General features: G+C 55.9%; 1 protein-coding gene across 6 annotated transcripts in view; it reads left to right on the forward strand.

Moving 5' to 3' along the window:
• Positions 1 to 20,413, forward strand: part of ZMIZ1 (zinc finger MIZ-type containing 1) — a 151,151-nt gene that overhangs the window by 93,660 nt on the left and 37,078 nt on the right. For all 6 annotated transcript variants that reach the window (XM_024986921.2, XM_024986917.2, XM_024986919.2 and 3 more), the window contains one exon: positions 20,261 to 20,405. In XM_024986921.2, coding sequence (XP_024842689.1) covers positions 20,261 to 20,405 — 145 coding nt within the window. The remainder of the gene's footprint in view (positions 1 to 20,260; positions 20,406 to 20,413) is intronic.

Here is a 20,413-nt window from a genome sequence, read left to right on the forward strand (position 1 = left end):
TTTTAATGTTGAACAACTGTCTCTTGTTTGTATATATTTCAGAAGTGAGGTCCCAGGGGAGAAGCAGTCTGTTTTTTTAAGCTGAATCCTGGAAGTCCAATTAGGAGTGATTGTTCCACTTCTAAGGTTTTTCCAGCGGCTGCCTGGTATGCCCTGCCGAGCCCCTAATTAGGCAGCCAGGGCACCCCAGTTCACGGCCCAGCCCGACTGGGAGGTGGCCTGTTTGAAGGCCGGGCCAGGGCAAGTTCAGGGCCTGAACCTGGACTCAGGAGGTCTTACAAGAGACAGGAAGGGTCTTGTCCGTTCAGGACGGGGAAGGCTTACTGCCCTCCATCCCAGGGCTCTCACCGCCTTGGAGAACAACATGCAGGGCTCAAAAACAGAGTTGAGGCACCCTGGGTTGGAGAAAGCCACCTCGTCGGGTCAGGCTGGCCTTCTTGCCCACACCGTCGAGTGGTATTCTTGCTCTGGGCACTGCGAGGTCAGCTGTGATAGGGCCCAGCCTGCCTGTCACCCGTTCACTGTTCATTCACTGAGCTGGTTCGAGCCAGCTGTGGGCCACCACAGTGCTGTGTCACAGCAGTGTGACACTCAGTACCGTGGGGCCAGGAGAGGAGGATCCAGCCAGGTGAACCCCAGACAGGCTTTCCTGGAGGGGGGCGGGGGCAGAACCATGAAATACAGAGAGTGGTTCAGACAGGTGTAGAGAACCAGGCACCGCAAGGAGAGCTGGCAGAGGCAAGGGGCGTCGGGCCTAGAGGCTTTAGAAACCAAACACTTAATGCTTTTGGCCAGAGTCGTGATTTTCAACACATTGCCTGATGGTCTCTTTTGCTGGGGAAGAGGAGCATGTAGTAGAAAATAAACATATGCCCTCAGCCAAGCTCAGTCTGCAGCCTAGGGGTTTGTCGAGCTGCACACACAGCTGGTGCCTGATCGTTCCCTGCGGGCCGTTGGCCTCCAGCCTGGGCTGGCTGGGTCCTGTGGTGCCATGGAGTGCCCACGGCTGCCTGGGAGGCACTGCTGCTCGCCCCTGCAGCCTCTGGGAGGTTCAGGTTTCTGCCCCCCAGGTGGGTGGCTCCCCCCACCCCCACCCCATTCTTCACAGCACACAACTCACAACGCTGCCCTGGTCCTGCCACCTGAGCCCCCCAGGTGCCATCTGCCACCCTGTTTCCAGGTGGCAGGTAGGCGGCCTTGGGGCAGGGGCAAGTAGAACGCAGGCAGATCCCAGATGGGGCAGGTGGTGCCTGGCCTGCTACTTGGCACCTGGGTTGTCCCCACCTCCCTAGGAATGGATGAGAGCAGGGCTGGTGAAGTGTGGGTGCGTGGAAGGGGGTGCCCTCTCTCTTGGCATCTCTGCATACGTGGGCAGTAGGACCTGTCTGGCACCTCTGGAGCACCCGAATATCTGACATCTCTGTCTCGAGCTTGGCCGTTCCCTCGGCGTCCCTGCCTGCCTCCCTGTCTCTCCATCCACACCGTCCACATCTCTCTCACTGTCCCTGCATCCCTGTGTCCCTCTGTGTCTCTTAGTTCTGAGCTGGTGAGGGTGTCTTTGCCGTCAGAGCCGCCTCCCCCCGACAATGAGTTGCTCTGCTTAATTTCATTTTCCCGGGGCTCCAACTCACAGAAATAAACCCTCCCTCCCAACCCCTGCACTTTTTTGATTTAACAAGCCTGCTGGAAAACAATAGTGATTTCCGCATCGATCATAAACAGAAGTGATTACCATACAATTACAGCCTGAACCGGCAGCCTCCATGCAATCACTGAGCCGCATTGTAAATAGGAAGACAATTGCCTGCAGAATTACCCCCAAATTGGTTTAAGTGGCAACAAAAGAGTGTTGGCATTTTGGCATTTTGGGGAGGGGTGTGGGTGGGGGGAAATGCCAGTGGTCCTGGCAGCAGAAGGTCTCCACTGGTGTCTTCCTTTCCTTTGTGGAGGTTGCCTGGTAGGGCGAGCTGCCGGCCACCTTCCCCCACCTCGTTATTTTTCCTTTAATTATTGCTCCTTGCTCATCTTGGTACTGTTTGTTACAAACTCCCTTTATACTAATGTGTGAATGGCTAAGTATGCCTTCGACTGGGCCAGCAGAGATGGGTGAGTCTGGTGGGAGAGGGTGTTCAGGGGAGGCTTCCTCAAGTCCCCTGATTTCCCCTCTCCCCAGCCCCATCTCATCTCTGCCTCTTCCAGGTCACTTCATCCCTCTAGGCTCTTCTCCTGGCCTGGCTCCCACCTGGAGCCAGATGGGCTTCTCTCCCCATCTCCCAGCCCAGTGGTGCTCTCCTGCCAGGAGCCTCCTGCCTTCCATCCAGAGCAGCCTACTCCCTCCTACAGCTGTAGCATGTCCCCTGTATCTTCCCCAGACACCCTGGCCAGCTGGGAGCCCCCGTGCCTGGCCCAGTGAGCCAGGGCAGCCCACTCCTGGGAGCCTGCCAGCCACCCCCGTGGCAGGTTCTGGGAGGAGCTCACAAAGCAGGCCTCCAGTGACCCGGGCCTGCCCCTTTCCAGCCTCTGATTTTATGACGAGTCCTCTGCCGGCGGCAGGCCATCTCTTGAATGTCTGGAGACTGGACTCCTGAGCTCCAGCTGTTTCTGTGGGGCGGAGGCGGGCAGGGGGGCTTGTCTTCCCTTAGGGAGGTGATTTCTCTCCAGGGTCAGGCTGCTCTGAAGTTACCGAGAAAGCTTGTCCACTGGCATGCTTAGATTCTATCAGATTTGTCCAAATCCAGGTTAGAAGTGTTTTTGCATGTTCTATCTGATCCTTACAGAAGGATTAGGGCGTGCTGGTGATTTTATTCTCGTTTTTGATGGAGGTGTGATGTGGCTGGCACCAGGTCACACAGACTACCAGTGAAGGACGAGGCCTTCAGGTCCGTACTGGAGTGCTTGTTTCTGAAAGCCGTCTCTCCAGCCTTCCCAGACGTACAGGATGCAGGCTAGGGGGCGACTCACCCCGTCTCTGACCCGCTCTGAGAGCTGGGGACAATGCCGGTGTTGAACAGGTCCCAGTGCCGACGCTTGCAGGTGCTGAGTTCTGCTCGCACACTCACGAGCGCCCCTCATCCCCACTTCAGCCCTGCAAGGGATGGCCAGGCCCCCGCTGAGGACACGTGACTCTCAGCGCTCAGGTTTCTGGTGAAACTGGCTTGAGCCCATGTGTGCCAGCCTTCCAGTCTGTGCAGACTGACATCCTATAAAGCAGAAGGCAGCCCAAGGTCCCCAGGCTCCCCCTGCGGTGTCATGGAGACCCCCTGTGTGGTTGTCCTCTTTCAGAGTCTCAGGAGGGGGCCCCATCTACAGTTGGTATATTTAAAAACCTTTTGTTTTTTTGGTCATGCCTCACAACATGCAGGATCTTAGTTCCCCAACCAGGGATCGAACCTGTGCCCCCTGCTTTTAGGCACAGAGTTTCAACCACTGGACCTCCAGGGAAGTCCCTAGGGTTGGTATATTTAGAACCCAAAGTTCTGGCGGCTGTCCCAGTGCTGCCCTGCACTGGGAGGGGCTGGGGCGACTCTGGGGTGCCTCTGTGTATCTGGCACCCACCTTGGCACTGGCATTGAAGGGTCCAGTCCAGAGGGCAAGCTGGTCTGCACACTGTGGTGGTCTCTGCCTACCCAGCTGATGTGCCCTCACATGCCCTGTCCCCGGGCCTTTGCTCCTGCTGCACGTCTGCTGGTTAACCAGGTATTCAGTGGGGAGCCAGGGAGTTCAAACCCACAACAGCCTAGACTCAAGCTATGTCTGCCACATCACGGTTTGTGTCATCCTAACCTCTGAATTTTGCTTCTTTTTCTTTAAAACGAGAGTGTCCGCCCTGCTGGACAACTCAACGGTAGTGGTGACCATGTTATCAGATAACCACTGCTGTTATCCTTGGCCTCAGAGGAGGAGGGGTCCAGCCTTCAGTGAGCAAGTGTCACATGCAGAGCTTAGGGCTGGGCATTTGAAGGCTGCCTGGTTTGACCCTTCACCACAACCCTGAAAAAGCAGCTACTGTTGTATCTGCGGTGTCCTACACAGGAGCCAGAGCCCCATGTGGCCGGTCACACTCAAATTTAATGAAGTAACATTAAATACAGTGTAAAACTCCGCTCCTCAGGACAGCAGCCTTGTTCCAAACGCTTAATAGCCATGCGTGGCCTGTGGCCCCTCTTCTGGGCAGCACGGAGATGGAACATTTCCATCACTGCAGGAGTTCGTCGGACAGGCTGCCCTGTGTTGCCATTCCCTTTCTCGGGTGTGAAGTTGAGGACTAGATCAATGACGGGTCATACTCAGGGTCCCAGCTGGTGGAGTGGGAGCTGGGCTGCAAACCTGGGCCCCAGGTGTGGGACGCACTGAGCTCTCCTCGGTTGCCAGCTCACATACCTCCTCACGCGCCCTCTGTGGGCCCCTCCAGGCCAAGGACTGTGTCTCCTCGGAACCCTAGTGCCCATCCCACGACCTAGCCCAGACTGGGCATCTGGGGCGGTGTTTGCCGAGAGCATGATGGAATGAATGACCGAGTGAGCACTGCCTGCTGAAACTTGGGGCATGCTTCACTCCCCTCCTGCAGAAGGACGTGCAGAGCCAGCTGCTGAGGAGTGATGGATGGCCCCTCTCCCGAGATAAATGTGGCAGTCAAGGTAATCGGATTGTGTGTGACGGTCTCATTTGTAGGCGAGGGTAGGAAGCGCCCAGCCATGCCTCGCCCCAGCCGCCCATATTAGTTTAATCAAATGCCCAGTATCTCAATGACTGGGCCCCAGTGATGGATGATGTGAGCTTTGCTAAATGCTGTTGCCCTGTCAAGCCCAGCTTCTCAAGGCCCTGCCAGGCTCCAAGGCTCTCTCGTTTGTTTTTTCTTGCTTGGTTATCTCCGAGTGGGGCAAGGAGGAGGGGGCTAGGGCTCTTCCGTCTGTCTTAATTCTCTGGCTTTTCATGGAGGAGGAGGAAGTGGCTGGAGCTGGGTGATGAGTGAGATGGAGTCACCTTCTGCCTCTTCTGAGAAGCCTTCCCGGGTGGCTGCAGGCAGTCTTGGGGAGCCTGAATCCCCAGAGCCCTTTAATCTAGGACTCACCATGCACTCTGCCTTCTGTCTCGTGCAGACGCTCCCCTCCCCTGTGATAGCCTTTTCACTCGTCTCGAGGGGTATACCAGAAATTCTTCACTTTAATGTTGAAAAATTCTCAACTTCCCCATGTAGTTAGTGATTGTTGTGTTCTCTTTGAGAGTCTTCCTTAGTCCCAGAGTCATGGAGATATTTCATTTTCATGGAGGGGGTTTCTTCCATATACCATCTCCAGACAATGTATTATTTTACTAATTTTTTTTTGGTCTGTGGTGTGAGGTAGGGGTCAAGTTTCCAGTCCAGCCATTCTGGGCTCTATGTGCCCAGACCAGGCTGAGTCCTCGGTTGAAACAAGGAGTAGAAAAAGCACGTTCCTGTCTTCCAGGAACAACGATCAGTTTGAGCTGAAACTTGTATTCTTAAAAAGGAGGCTGAGCTCAGCATGTATGACATGCCACCCTCTGGGTCGAGGTGGGGTCGCCCCTGCAGACCCAGGCCGGACCTGTGAAGGTGCTCCTGGTGAAGCTGATCATCACCTGTGCGTCAGGTATTGTTCCAGGCACAGAGGTGTGGCAGTGAATACAGCAACAGAAAAAAGGAAGACCTTTTGCTCCAGGGCAGGGAGTGGGGTATCAGATGAGACATGAAATCAAGTAGAAGGCAGTAAGTGCCGTGGAGAAGGATTGAGCAGGGGAGGCTAATAGAGTCAGGTGGTGGTGTAGATATTGCCACCTACAAGCTAGAGAGGTCAGGGAAGCCCTCCCTGAATAAGCCGGTAAGGGCTGAACCATGTGAATATCCAGGGCAGGAAACTTCCAGGCAGATGGTGTAAAGACCACGATACATGTCAATGACGGAACAATTCTGGAAGGAAAACCAAAGCCACGAGCACGATTTCCCTGGTGGGAGGAACTGAGCTACAAGACTGGGGAGTTGGGACTGCGTTTTTTAGAACATATCTTGTTTCTGCTTCTGTATATTTTTAATCACATGCACACACTACTTCTTCAAAAACTACCATTGAAAAGTAAAGAAGGGAGGGTGGGTAAGTGCTAACAGCGAGGTGGAACCATCAGATGTCATAGCAAAACTGTGGAGTCGAAGGCCGACAGATGTGGGTCCTAATCCCTCTATCTGAAATGATAGCTTTCTAAGGAGACTATGTGTGCATTATTTAAGTAAATGAAAGTCATTTTATTAATTAAAAATAAGTAGATCTCACTCGATTGTTCTGGCTGGTTGTTGTTGGGCAGGTTCCACCTCTCTGAGTGCCAGTTTCCTCCTGGAAAATAGGGGTAGTGATAGTGCCATCACGGGATTGTTGGGAAAATGGATGGAGAAGAAGAGTGTGTCAAGTTTCTGCCTGGCCTGGACTTGACCTTCCCGAAGGCATGTCCCTGCGTGAGCTGGCCCTCTGCAGGGCAAAGGCAGAGACTACTGTCCTCAGATTCTCCGAAAGCTGCAGGAAGGCCCGGGCTCTGCATTCCAGCTCGCTCAGAGGCAGATGAATTTGCTCTGAACCCCGAGACCAATGGCCATCCAAGACCCCATGGAGGGCCCGTCAGAGCCCCCTCAGCTCGCCCAACAAGAGCCTGCTCTGCTGGGAGCAGCTTGTCTTCTCCAGCTGGTCATCTGGCTCCGACACCCCTCCCTGCTCCCTGTCTCCTTCTCTCTGGGTGCTGTGTTCATTTTTTCATGGCTTCCCTCAGAGGCAGAAGGCAGAGTGCCGTTTCCTGCAGGGAGAGAGCAGGCGCTGGAGCAGGGAGGAGGGAAGGAGGCAGCACTGCGTGGTGATTAAACACTGCAGAGGCCTAAACAAATGGCGACTCCCTCCCCCAGCTGCTCTGGGAGAGAAGCAGGGAGCCGCCTGAACTGCAGATGGCCCAGGCTGCTGTCAGCCCCCGCCTGCCTACTTGGAGCTGCCCTGAGGGCTGTTTCCGGGGAGCCATAGAGATGCTGAGCCCTGCAGGAGTCAGCTCAGTCCTGATGGCCCCCAGGAAGCAAGCCCCCAGGCAGGGAGGTCTCAGGGCCGCACAGATAACTCGCCTGTGAGTGGTGGAGGGGAGACCTTTACGAGGAGGCAGCTGTATCAGTAGTGACCTCTTAAAGTGTCGCCCTGAGTGAGATGGTGTGTGCAAAGTGGCCAGGACAGCGCCTGGTCTGAATCAAGTTCTCGGTCCACGGAAGCCACTGTCAAGGTTGCCCTTTGGGCTTCCCTGGCAGTCTAGTGTTTAAGACTCCGAGCTCTGGCTGCAGGATGTGCACGTTTAATCCCTTGTCAGGGATCTAAGATCCCGCATGCCATGTGGCCAAGTATATATGACCTAGATTGGCCGGTCACACCTCAGAACAGCTGGGTGAGACAGGTTGACATGCAGGTGAGGAAGCTGAGGTACGCGCACATCTGCTAGGGTGTTGCCCAGGAGCACCCAGTTCACACAGTAGGTCAAACCCAGGCCCACCCACCTCTGCCCAGTTTTATTTCTCCTGGCCTGATGCCTGGAAGAGAGTCCAGGGTCAAACCTCCAGAGCCTTGAACACAATGATCAGGGGGAATCAGCAGCGTAGTCAGAGGCCATCTGTCAGTCACTCAATCCTCCTGGCTGGAGAGCTTGTATGAAGGGGAGCGGGAGGAATGCCCTCCCCCCACCCAGCCCCTGCTCATGCAGAAAATGGCAACTGAGCTTAACCATCAGGCTAGAGCAGTGGTTCTCAAACTGGGGTCCCCAGCCCAGCAGCCTCAGCATCACTTGAGAACTGGTTAGAAATGCAAATTCTTAAATTCTACCCCAGACCCACTGAATGAGAAACCCCACTAAGAGTGAGACCCAACATTCTGGGTTTGAACAAGCCTTCCAGATGCTTCTGATGCACAGGCAGGACCAGGGACCGCTGGCCTGGAAACCCCGGTGCTTCAGTCCTGCCATGGCACTTCACCATCCAGGCCACACTTACCTAGACATCACCAGGTGTGCTACACTCCGAGTGACAGGTGCAGCCAGGAAGTGCTTGATGTAAATGGAATTCTTATAAATGAATCTTATTTTCATTGCAACAAGGCAGCTGGATATTTAAAGAAACCTCACAGAGAATCATTTCATCACATAAAGGAGCTTCTGCAAGGAGAAAACTCCTCTCTCGTTTCCTGCCCCGCTTCCCCCAAAGTGTTCTATAAATTCTGTCTCTATGTCAGGTTTTCTTTGAATGGTGTGTACCTACACATAAATAAAACAGGCAGACAGCCTGCTATATGAATGGCAGATAGTCTCCAAAATACATCAGGAACCCCTGCCTTTTAGATGGAGAACACCGTGGAACAAATGGAAGCCAGTTCAGTGTGTGGGGGCAGTTGGGTCATCCACTGCCAACCCCTGCTAAGCACCTGGAGGGGGTTGTGATAGCCAGGCATGGGTGGTTTTCAGGGTTCCAGCAAATACCCACACTCAGGGGTTCTCACAAAATAGTGGAGTGGCCAATTAGGAAGCTAAGACATCGACACTTTGAAATGTGCAGGCAGTTGGCTGCCCTTGCTGGATAAGGGGATAAGAGAAAACCCTGCCACACAGTTCTGGATAGGGAACCCACTGGAGGGTTGTCATCTCCCATAGTGCGGGGTCAGGAAGTAGCATCTGCCTGTGCCACCAAATGCCACCTATGGGGCCAGGTCAGGTACCCTTGAGCTGATGTCCAGAGTGACTACAGCTGGAGCAGCCTGTCCCCCTTCTAAGCCATCTGCCCAGTGCTTGGGCCTCCCCCTAACCAGCCTGGAGCTGGGAGTGGCAGGTAGGGACCGCTGTCGCATTTCTTGCACCAGGAACTTGAGATCCTTTGAGGTTAACCAGGTAACTCATTCAGGGGAAGAAGGGAGTGGGGTGGGGTCCACATAGTTGGAGGCAGGAGAGCTGGAGGTCTGGTGAGGAGCTTTTTCCAGAATCTGCTCTTTCTGAAAGAGCAGTGAGTGACCTGAACCCGACTCCCAGTGATCAAAGATCACCAGCAAAGTGCCGCCTGCCCCCGCATCTCTGTCCTGCCCCTGCCACCACACCAGAGGTCCCCGTGGCCACTCTGGGAGGTTTTCCAGGTGGTTTCTTTATAGAAACCCTGAGGCTCTGAAACAAGGCGGTCGACCCTGGCTTTATGAGCCCAGACTGGGTGGAAGGAAACTGCCATCTGAGGGTCCTTGGGTCTGTGGCTGGCTCCTGGCTCCCACGGGAAGAGCCGAGGGCCTGAAATTAGACAAGTGGGCCAGAGCAGATGGAGAGAGCACTCAGACTCACAGCCTTCTGGCCCTCTACAAAGGTGGAAGGCTGTGTGTTTGGTCTCAGGGGTCTGATTGGCCAAGGCCTGACCCCACATCAGCCTCTCCTTCTTAAACTGGGAGCAGGAGGACGCAGCCAAATGGAGTGCACAGCTGGGAGGCCTCAGGAAAGTGAAGTGCCCAGGGAAGAAGTTGATTCCTGTGGCCTCTCCATACCCTCGGGCTCCCTGAGTGGGGAGCAGCAGGCAGCAGTGTTTAACCCCCGGAGAAACTGTCCATGGAGTAGAGGACAGCTGTCCAGGTGGCCAGTAGGAATGAGGGGCGTGGTCTCTGCCAGTAAGCAGGCGGGTGTGGCTCCCATCTTGTCTTGCAAATGCACTGGGAGTGTCACCCCGGGGCTGGTGGCTTGGGCAGACCATCCTCCCCACCCTGGGCCTCTGGATCTCCTCCATCCTGCTCTAGGGCTACTTCAGAATGAGAGGGAGGTGGGGAGACTCTTGGCTCCCAGCTCACACCACTCCCCAGCCCCCATGGATATTCTGGTTCATGCTTGGGTAGCCAGAGAGGTCTGTCCTTTTGGAACTTAGGTTCTTCTGGAATCTGGGGTCAAGTGCACAGAGGCCTCCTGGCCTCGGTCCATTGTGGAGGTGGCTCAGGGCACCTCCCCTCCTCAGAACACTTGCTTTGCTACTAATGCTGCATAATTTTCAACTGAGATGGTCTAGATCTCCACACTCAGCCCACCACCAGCAAATATCCCAGGTCCTGGCCTGCCACAAGCTCAGGTGTGTCCAAACCAGGTTAGCTAGCTTCTCTGTGACCCCTTACCTCCAAGATGGGAGCTGTGACTTCCCGGCCATCAGGTGGCTTATAAAAGTCCAAGGGGGGGGCAAAAGTGTGTGAGCCAGTGCTCCTGCGGGGTTCTGTACATGGTGGCAGTGCCCTACCAGCTGTTCTCGGCAAATAGCAATGCTTCTTTGGCTGTTGCCCTGTCCAGGCCCATCCCAGTAGGTCTGCAGGGCACCCCTGAGAAGAAAGGCTCATCGGCTTTCTGATGAAACCCCCAACCCCACCTTGAGCTTGTTTCGGGCATCTTTCCAATTGAATCTGAGTTATTCACAAGGCCCAGAGGATAGTGTGAGGTGGACAAGGAATTTTCCGGGATGGGATTTTCCTAAAGTTCACGGACAGGCTCAACCTGTCTGACTTCTCTTGGGTCCCAGAGCATCCTCCGCCACGGGGTTGACAGACAGCAGAACTGGTTTGGGAATCAGCTGTCCCCAGCTCCAGATCCCCCAGAGTTCAGTTCCCAGGGTGAGTTCACAGGCTTGGAGACTCCTGGCTCCTGCCACCCCAGGCAGCCCATGGGGAGAGGGGGTGGGAACATTGGTGGAGCCTTCCCGAGGGAGGGACAGCCCAGAGGCCCTCTCCTGCCTGCCTGGACCACAGGACTGCAGGTGATAGGATCTGCCTGGGGAAGCAGGCAGGGCTGGGTGGGCCGGGCCACAGGCCTCTCTGCAAATCCTGGGACCGGGTACCACCCCCCTGGTCAATCTCCCTGCACGTGGGGCCCGAGTGTAGGTGGGTGAGGGGCAGCCAGGAAGAGCTGGAGAGGAACAGGGTCACTCACAGCCAAAGGGCCAGTCGTCGATCCTTTCTTGTTTTGACTTTCTTTCCCACAGTGATGGGAGATGACAGAGCTGGCCGCAAAGTGTGGGAATGATCTAGAAATGCCAGAAGCTGTTGAAACTCAGGACAGTGTGCTGCTGGTGCCAGCGTAATGATGCAGCCATTTTGCAGGAGAGCAGGGTTTTCCCTCAAGGAAAACATCTCTGGTTTTATGTTCTAGGGGTCAGCTGTCAGGGTCACCCAAGTTCAACCTACAAGCCCCCAGGGAATGACATTTCCTGTAACCACGGGGAGGTTCTCACCTGTCAGTAGTCCCAGTTGCTGAGGTTGAGTCCTGGCCGCCCACCCACGTCCCCGGGCCCTGTCACACCTGGATCCTGTTGTACACTGGCATTTGCAGGACCAAGAGGAGAGGATTAGGAGGGGTCCTCTGGGGACAGGGCTGCTTCATGGGGAACAGATTGTAGAAAGCACAGGCTCTCACCTTTCTTTTACATAAGGCCCAGAGAGGGAAGGAAGTTACCCGAGGTCACACAGGACGCTGGTAGCAGACCAGGGACAGTGCACTGGGGTGGTGCCGAATCTTGGGAGGGGGAGGTGGGTGGGAGGCATCTCTGGAGGATGTACCTTCTCTCAGATAGGTGACATCACTGACTTGTGGGGGTGAAAGGGAAAGCATCCAAGACCAGCAGTGGAGGCGCTGCTTGGATCACCTCTTGGGCCTCAATTTCTGCCCCATAAAACACGGACAGCCTCATCCTTGGCCAGCCGCTCGCTGGGCATCGTGAGGCTGCAGTGAGGCAGAGGGCACCAGTCGGCTGGGAAAGCAAGAGGCCTGTTCGTATGCCACTCCGTGATCCCATTAGGTCCTCCCCATCCGTAGTGCGGTGCTCTCGCCCCATTTCACAGATACACACGTGGCCCCAGCTGCCCGCTGGGTCAGACCGCCACAGCACCCAGCCCTGAGTCTCGGCCCCCCGCCCTGACGTTCTGTGGTCACGTGTATCCGGTGCCGCTTCCTGGGAGGAGATGATCCAAGAGAACTGGCAGGGAGGAGGCCCTTTCTCTACTTCTGGGGCACCCAGCGGTGGTGGCCCACAGAGGAGGACAGGCAGGGGGCACCCAGCGGTGGTGCACCCACAGAGGAGGACAGGCAGACAATTCCAGGGACAGCTTTCTTCTCAGGGGTCACGGATCAGAGCAGGAATCCTGAACTTGGCTCCCATCCCGCCTCTTGCTGGACACACAGGGACATAGGGACTGAGGAGGGGCGAGGGTCTGCCTGCCGCCCAGGCACTTTGCAGGCAGGAGCCCACCCAGATTAGCCCCCTGCACTGCATGGCCTCAGCTGAGTCAGAGTGTGTGGCTGCTGGGACGTAATTCCATGGGGGCCCTGGTCTGCCGAATTCAGAGTGTCTGGCAGAGAAAAACACTGGACGTGGTTCCCACTGGGTGCCAAGGAACAGCACCACCCAGAGCACACCCAGTGTGCGGAAAGTGGTGTAAGACTGGGTCCAGGGCATATACGCCTTCTTTGTGCTCCTCCTGGAGATGGGTGAAAGAAATTGTATTTTATTTGAGCTACAGTATGTAGATGGGGAGACAGAGAAACCTCTTAATAACAGAAACAGTAACAGTTTATTCTTAAAGTCCTTCCTATATGCTCAGCATCATGTGCATGCGTGTGTCGTAAGTTGCTTCAGCCGTGTCCAAATCTTTGCGACCCTGTAGACTGTAGCCCGCCAGGCTCCTCTGTCCATGGGATTCTCCAGGCAACAGTACTGGAATGGGTTGCCACACCCTCCTCCAGGGGATCTTCCCAACCCAGGGATGAACCCTCGTCTCCTGTGGCTCCTGCGTTGCAGGTGGATTCTTTACCACTGAGCCACTGGGGAAGCGCGCTCAGCATCACGCTAGCATTTTATATGTATCAGCTTGTTTAATCCTCATGATGGCTTCGGAGGTAGGTGTTATTTATTATCCCCACTTTACCAAAAGGGGAACAAGAGCACAGAGAGGTTAAGTAACTTGCCCACGGTCGCGCAACTGCTAAGTGGCTGAGCTGGGATTTGAACCCAGAAGGCTGGCTGGAGTCTGTGCTCTTAGCCACTCTGCCTTCTAAAAGCAAGAGAGAGCACTTCACAGCTTCCAGTTTGCAGCTGAGACTCGAGCAGAAGACTTGCCATCTTGCACATGTGGTTTAAATCTCAGGCCCTTCCTTCATCTTAGGGCTCCTCACACCAGGCCTGTGAGGAGAGCTTCCTCTTATTGACTCCGCAGTTTACAGGTGAGATGGAGAGGCCAGGCCGTCATCATCATCTCAGCAGCCCCCTTCACCCATCCCTCTTGGGCTCTCACTGTGCTTCCTTTTCCCTGCCCGGATCTGCAGAGTAGAAGAACCCTAGTCCCCCGGCACAGGCAGGAGTCCTCGCTGGTTTTCACCCTCCCAAGCTTCCTTGGGCAGTGGCCCCAGGCAGGACCCCATGTTTTGGGAGATAAAAGAAGGTCAGAGGGTAGGAGGGTGTGGCCTGTGTCTAGGAGGCAGAAGGAGGAGCAGCAGCAGCATCTCCAGGGAGCCTGGGGTGAGATGCTCTAGGAAGTCCCTTTGTCATCCTGGGTGTGACGGACGCATCAACATGAACACAGTGCCCACAGCTGGCTCTTCTGCATTAACGAAAGGGTGTTGTTTCTGTCATCTGCTTACCTTTCGTTCCCTATTTGGGCATGGTCGGCTGATGGGGTGTGCATGTCACAATCAGGTGTCACTTGACTTGGTGGTAGGTTTTGTTTGATGACAGCAGCAACCCGGACACATGGTGAATCAGATTGCATTCAGGGCTGGTGCTCCTGGAACTGGGTCCCTGACCCTGAGGAATGGGGAGCTGCTGGCAGGCTGAAAAGCTATAGGATGCCAGGTCACGTGTATGAGCCTGATCGACTGGGTCTCAGATGCAGTGTGTCCAGTGTCTGACTGTCTCGCCTGTCTTCTGCACACTGGGTAATGTAGATGCAGTACATTTTAATCTGTTAGTGGTGTGTTGGCTTCGTAGCCTGTGCTGGGGGCCAGGGTTGCAGAAGCAAACCCCTGGAATCCTATCCTGGCCCTCGGGGTTCACGCTCTCACTGTAGAACACCCTGCTCCCCAACTTTCCCCAGGTAGCCTGACTCTCAGTGAAATCAGCATGTTTTCTGGGCCTCTGCTGTCTCCCAGGCCCTATGCAGCCTCTGGGGACACAGACTGGAAAGAGGTGAACAGCATACATTTGTGGAAAAATTCCTCCGGCCGCCTTGTAGCGTGTGGGTTGGCAGGAGGCGGGACTGGAGACTGAGATTAATGATAGAACGCACTTGTCATCATTCGGGAGAGAAAGGACGACGCTGCAGAAGGTGATTGGAACAGGCAAGAAGCAGAGGCGGCAGACTGCAAAGATAATCAGGCTGCAGTGACCCAAGGGTGGGGCGGGGTGGCATGCCCATCTTCCCGAGGTGGCTTGAGGTGATCCTGGGGAATTCGAGTGGATCCGGGAATAGGAACTCAGTTGTGGCAGGGAGGAAAGGAGGAGAGGCGGGGAGGAGCCCAGCATGGAGGACTGGTTCTTCTGCCCTGACTCACCAGGCACGGCCCATGGCCAGTCTTCCCTGCTGGGAGAGGGACCACTGAGCTCCTGCTGCCATTTCAGAGGGTCTTGTGTGGATGTAGTAAGCTAATGTATGGAAACGTTTTGAAAATGTATCATTAGTATATTTCATTGCACAGTGAACTCCATTTGCATATTCCCAGGGGCCCTTTCTGCCACACTCTGACTCTTCCTCTCCAGCCCCCTCCAAAAGCACGATTTGAGGGGCTGCTGCCTGGCAGATATGCCTCCTGGGCACCCCGAGCCCTGCCTCATCCTTGAGTCTCAGAAGCCCTCCTTCTCACACACTCACACACTCAGAGCTCCTCTGTTCTCCAGCAGCCTTTTAGCCGCTAAGATGCTCTTTGATACTTAATACGCCTTTGTTTCATTTTGCATGTAGCTTCCCCAGGCTGCAGCACATTTGATAATTCTCCTGCTTGGCCCGCACATCCAGGTCTCTGCACCCTCCTCCCCAGACGGCCTTTCATCCTCCCTGCATCCCCCCACAGCTGCTCCCATCCCTTCCCCATTCCCAGACCTCACCAGGACTGAATATCCTGGCCTCTCACTGTCTTAATATCCCTCTGCTTGCCTTCATAGGGAACAAACGCCTTTTGTATGTGTGTCTCTCTGTGTGTATGTGTCTCTGTGTGTGTGTGTGTGGCCACACGAGTGCCTATGGTTTCTGGCTCCTTTTTAAGCCCAAGCCCTGCCTGGCAAGGGGCAGTTTTTTCGCATGTGCCTAGGCAAGCTCATCTGCCCCTTTGATGCTCTGACTCCCAGACCCCAGCCTCTGCCTCCCCTCCACCCGCAAGTGACTCATTGTCTGCCGATTACTCTGCTGGTCTGGAGATTACAGATCCACCCTCCCTACCTGGGGCCCCGACGGTTCCCAGATCCAGCCATGCAGCCCCTTCCTTCTGCCGCCTCTCTCAAGACTGGCAGCCCCACACTAGTTCATCGGACCAGCCCAGCCTGGGCATCTCTTCTGCTGGGAGCTGCAGTCAGAGGCAAACACAGGGCCTGTCACTGATTCCAGGCGGGCCACATCTCGGACAGGCCTGGACTAAGATGCCCCAGAGCTTCGCGCCAGACCTCCCCTCATTTCTACATCTGGTTTCCTTTTACTGGTCTCTAAGGGACACTGTGGTGACTGCCAGCTGTAGGGGCAGGAGCCAGAGAGCTCTTGGGGAGCAAATATCAGGAACTGGGCTCTCCCCCAGTGCCCTTCCTCAGATCTGCTTCCTGTGTCCTGTGTGATTCTCAGACCCCACATTCATTTCCACTTCTCTTCCGTAGATGTCTGTGCCACCTCACCATAGCACCTTCTGGTGCAGGGGCCCCTAGACACATCTCCTGGGTCCCAGGAATAGGAGACAGCCAGCCCCCTTTGTCACACACACCACTGTTTGATGTACCACTGGGAAAGGAAAACACAGCACCAGTCACGCCGTGCTGTGGCCTCGACTGTAAGACACGTGCTGCTGGCAGATGACTTGGTTGTTTAAGCCCATGGAACCCTAGTGCCCCTTGTGGCTTGCCGGGTAAGCGGTAGAGGCACATGCAGGCAGTGGGAGTTCTGAGAGGGCAACCTGTCTGTCTTCTCCCCGGCTGGAATCCCCTTTCTCTTCCACTGACCCCTTGGGGCTGCTGCTGTATGGTCAGAGGTGGACAGAGACACCAAAGCCCATCCTGTTGGTTGCTTATCTACCTACCAAGGTCAATAATACTGATCATCTTTGTAGCAAACATACGTAGAGCACCTATGCTGTGCCCGATGCTGTTCCTTCACTGCATGGTGGTAACTCAGCACCTGACCAGCATCCTGACAGCTGGTTTGTGAGACAGGGAGTAGAATTTCTAAACGGAGCGACCACTGTTTAGAAATGAGGGAGCTGAGGCACGGGAACGTAGGTGACTTGCTCAAGGTCTCACATGGGCGGTAGAGAGCGAGCTGGGATGATCGTGGGGTCCGTACCTCACCAGCTACCCAGGTGCCGTGTGAAGGGAGAGGTGGGCACGCGATCGAGCGGTGGTTTTCCTGGGGCTGCTGTGAGTTACGGGTCATTTGGGCCTCCGCCAACCCTGCTTCTCTTTTGGCTTCTGCTCGGATGTTCCGCCGACCCTCCCTCTCTTTTGGTTGACTAACAGCACTGATTTACAGCTTACATCCACTCTCTGAGGTGGGCGGCTCCTATAAAAATCCATTTCACAGATGGGGAAACTGAGCTCCAAGCAGTAAAGCAGCCAGTGTGAAATCTCCCAGCTAGAGAGCGTCAGGGCACAGTTCAAGCCGGGTCTGTGGAACCCCAGAGCCAGAACACTTAGTCATCACGTCCACAGCCTGCTCACCGTTGTCCCCTCTCCTCCCCTCCCCTGGGAGTATTGTAGACATTGGTATCACCTCATCAGAGAGGCATGCTCAACTCAGCCGTGTACAGACAGCCCAGATCCAGGCCTACCCACAGACGCACACCCAGACATTCACCCTGCCAGGCTGTCTTTCTGTCCTTGTATAATCCCCTGCCTGTCCCTGTCTGTCTGTCCTCCTGAGTCTCTGGTTTTGTGGCTGCAAATCCCCACGTGTTATCACTAACCAGCATTTGCCTCGGAACGGCTTGTGTTGGCTTGCACCATGATGAGAGCCTACCCTGTGTCTCTCCAGTCTGCATCTGCCCGCGTGGCCTCTGCCAGCTGGCCGCTCAGGCCGAGGGGGTGACGGGTGGTGCCTGCCTCGCTCCCGGTCCTTTCCCTATTGGTTGTAGGAATGTGGCTGTCCTGGCATCTGTGTTGTGTCGGGGCCGCCTAATACCCACATCACATCTGCTCACAGCATCCCAGGCCCCTCTACACCATTCCCTTTATTCTCTCTACGGAAAACCACTCTGCTAGCAATAGGAAGACAAGGGCCGTCCTTGACCAAATGGGGGAGTGGCTTGTGACATTGAAGGAAAGCTCCGAAGGCCCCCCGAGGTGCCCCAGCCCCTCCCATGGCTCGGTGGCCCCCAGGAGGAGCACGGGCCAGGAGGGGCAGCGTGGGCAGGGCAGGCAGCAGGCGGCACCATCTGCGGCCATCCTTTGTGCTGGCAGCCGAGCGGCCCCTCCGTCGCTGTGATCCGCTGGGCCTCGTGCTTGGCGTGCAAATGAGGTTCCAGATGCCCGGTGCCCCCCCGCACAAGAAGCGGTAACTAGGGGCCTGGGAGAAGAATGGAGCAATCTGGAAATTCATTTCTGTTTGTTCCAGCCTCGATGAATAGGCCGCTTCCCGCTCCAGCTGTGGCAGATGTTTGCTGGGCACCCGCATCGGGGGCGTTTTGCCGTGGTTTCTGGGCAGACAAAAGCCAGGGTGGGGGCCTCTCCTCTCTGGCACCCTCCTCCCTGAGCAGGTGGTGGCATGGTGAGGCCCCCAGAGGGGGCAGGATGCAGCTCTTACACACAGCTCGGCCACTGATCCCCTCTCCTGGAGGGGGGGAAACAGGTGCCCAGTTGGGAAGGGCACAGATTGTATGTCAGCCTCTCTTGCCTCTTTGAGCATCTTTGCCCACCACACAGGCCAGGCAAACATACTCAGTGATGCCGGCAGGACCCCTCACCACCCCACCCCATCCCCACAAGAACCACCACCCTTCCTTCGCCCTTCGGTCCCCAGCGGGCCCCTGGGAGCGTGAGCACCTCCCTCCTAGCCAGCACTCAGCACGGCTGGATGGACAGTGTTCTCCTGCTGGTCCTAAAAGCTGCCTCCTGGCCCCTGCCTACCCGGTGAGGGGCAGGAAAGAGCCTGCTGCCCCTCAAGATGCCGGGCCCCACTCTCTACACTCCTGATACAGCCTCCCTGGGCCAGGGGCCCAGCCTGCCTCTCCGGGCCTTGGGCTACTAGGGGAGCCTATCCAAGGTCTGGGTGGTTTGAACTGGCAGCCCTGTGCCATCTCTCCAGGGCCTTGTGTATCTATGCTTCTTCCCCCATCGCCCGCTGAACACGGTAAAAGGTGTGACTCAGAAGAAGCAGGAGGAGTTTCTCATTGAGTCAGGGCGCTGGAGACCGTGGCTGCCTGGTTTGGGCCCCCCCTCCCTTTTTTTTCTTTAATTTATTTGGCTATGTTGGGTCTTGGTTGTCCTGTGACATGTGGGATCTTAGTTCCCCCACCAGGGATCAGACCCACATCCTCTGCAGTGGCAGGTGGGGCTTTTAACCACTGGACCACCAGGGAAGTCCCAGTTTGGGCCTTTTGAAGAGTTTCATCTTCTCCCCCGCACTCTGGTTCAGCCTTGGGCTGCACCCACCAGGATACACAGGAGGGGCACCATCTGAGTGTCTGCCCCTCCCTCAGTGGTTGCTGTGAGCGGGTGACTTCCTCTGCCTGAGCCTCAGTCTGCTGATCTGTAGAATGGGGAGAACAGCTGATACCGTGGATCACAGGGGATGGGTTCAAGAAAAGGACACACAAGCATGTTGCACAGTGCTCAGATGGCAGACCCTGGAGATGGGCTAGGGGGCTGTGCGTCCTGTCCTGCTTCAGAAGGCTCCTGACTCCTTGACGGGGTCGACTCCTTAGAACTCCTCAGAACAGTAATTAGTGTGACTGATTACTGACGGCAGGAGCAGAGCATTGGCTGGGCTGTGATCAACCCATTTTGTGGCCACAGTCTCCACAGTGTCCCCTTCTGCCCCTGACCACAGCCCTGGAGGAAAGACAGGGCGTCAGTCATGACTCCTTTTTCCCTGCCAGCAAACCGAGGCCCGAGAGGGTCTGTGTGATCCTTAGGATCACGCAGCGAGGTGCTGACAACCCAGCCTTCCTGATTTCTGACTCCTTCCCCAAACCTCAGCTTTTGGACTGGCCAGAAACACTGACCTTGAGGGTGCTTCTGGCCTCTGGTGGCCTCACTGGCACAGTTCAGGATGAAGTAGAATTGTTCTCTCATCCCCCAACACCTAGCTTATTCTGGTAGCGTTTCCTAGTTTCTGAGGCCTCCCCAAGCCTGGATGTGAAGCGTTCTTCTGTGCTCCTGCCTTTGATGCCCCCGGCAGACTCTGGCTCGGCCCCTGCCCCACCCCTGGGCCACCCTGTGCCCTGGAAATGCTTTGTCCTTTCCAGCGTCTGTGCCCAGTAGCACAGGGACCCATCACGGGTTTGCCCGGAAGGTGGGTGTACCTGTGTTCTTCCGGGCACTTTGGGGGAAAGGAGAACTCTGCAAACACTCCTGGAAACAGCAACAGGTTCTAGGAAGGATCCAGATTTTGTTTAAACCTTGTGATTTTGGGGTCCCACTCATGGAGAGGAAGCCATGTTGAGCTGACTATCCAGAGTCCAAGGGTGTGGGCCTCACTGAGATGTGTGGGGGCAACCAGCAGTTCCTAACTTGGGCACACGCCGGTCTGTGCCTGGCCTCCGGCCTCACCCTGGCCCTGCCTCTGCAGTCCTCTCCGTCGTCTTGACTCTCCCCTCTTTGCCGTTACACTCTGCCCTCCTCTGATCTTCTCCTTCAGCAATAGCAGCTTTTCGGTCCTCTTTCCTTCAGATGTTTATCCCACTATACAGGCAAGAATACTGAGAGGGCTAGAATACTTGTGTCAAGCTGGGGGCAAACCCTGCGTGGGGAGCGCCCAGCCTGGGTGGGCGAGGTGGGCCAGGCGCGGCAAGGCGCGGTGGCCAGTCACGAGCTCGCTGACCGTCCTGTCCTTCCTTGCAGCCCTGCTGTCCTCCTGGTGCGAGGAGCTCGGCCGCCTGCTGCTGCTCCGACATCAGAAGAGCCGCCAGAGCGACCCCCCTGGGAAACTCCCCATGCAGCCCCCCCTCAACTCCATGAGCTCCATGAAACCCACTCTGTCGCACAGGTGAGTGG

Source organism: Bos taurus, chromosome 28 (assembly GCF_002263795.3).
Source record: "Bos taurus isolate L1 Dominette 01449 registration number 42190680 breed Hereford chromosome 28, ARS-UCD2.0, whole genome shotgun sequence".
Classification (NCBI taxonomy): domain Eukaryota; kingdom Metazoa; phylum Chordata; class Mammalia; order Artiodactyla; family Bovidae; genus Bos; species Bos taurus.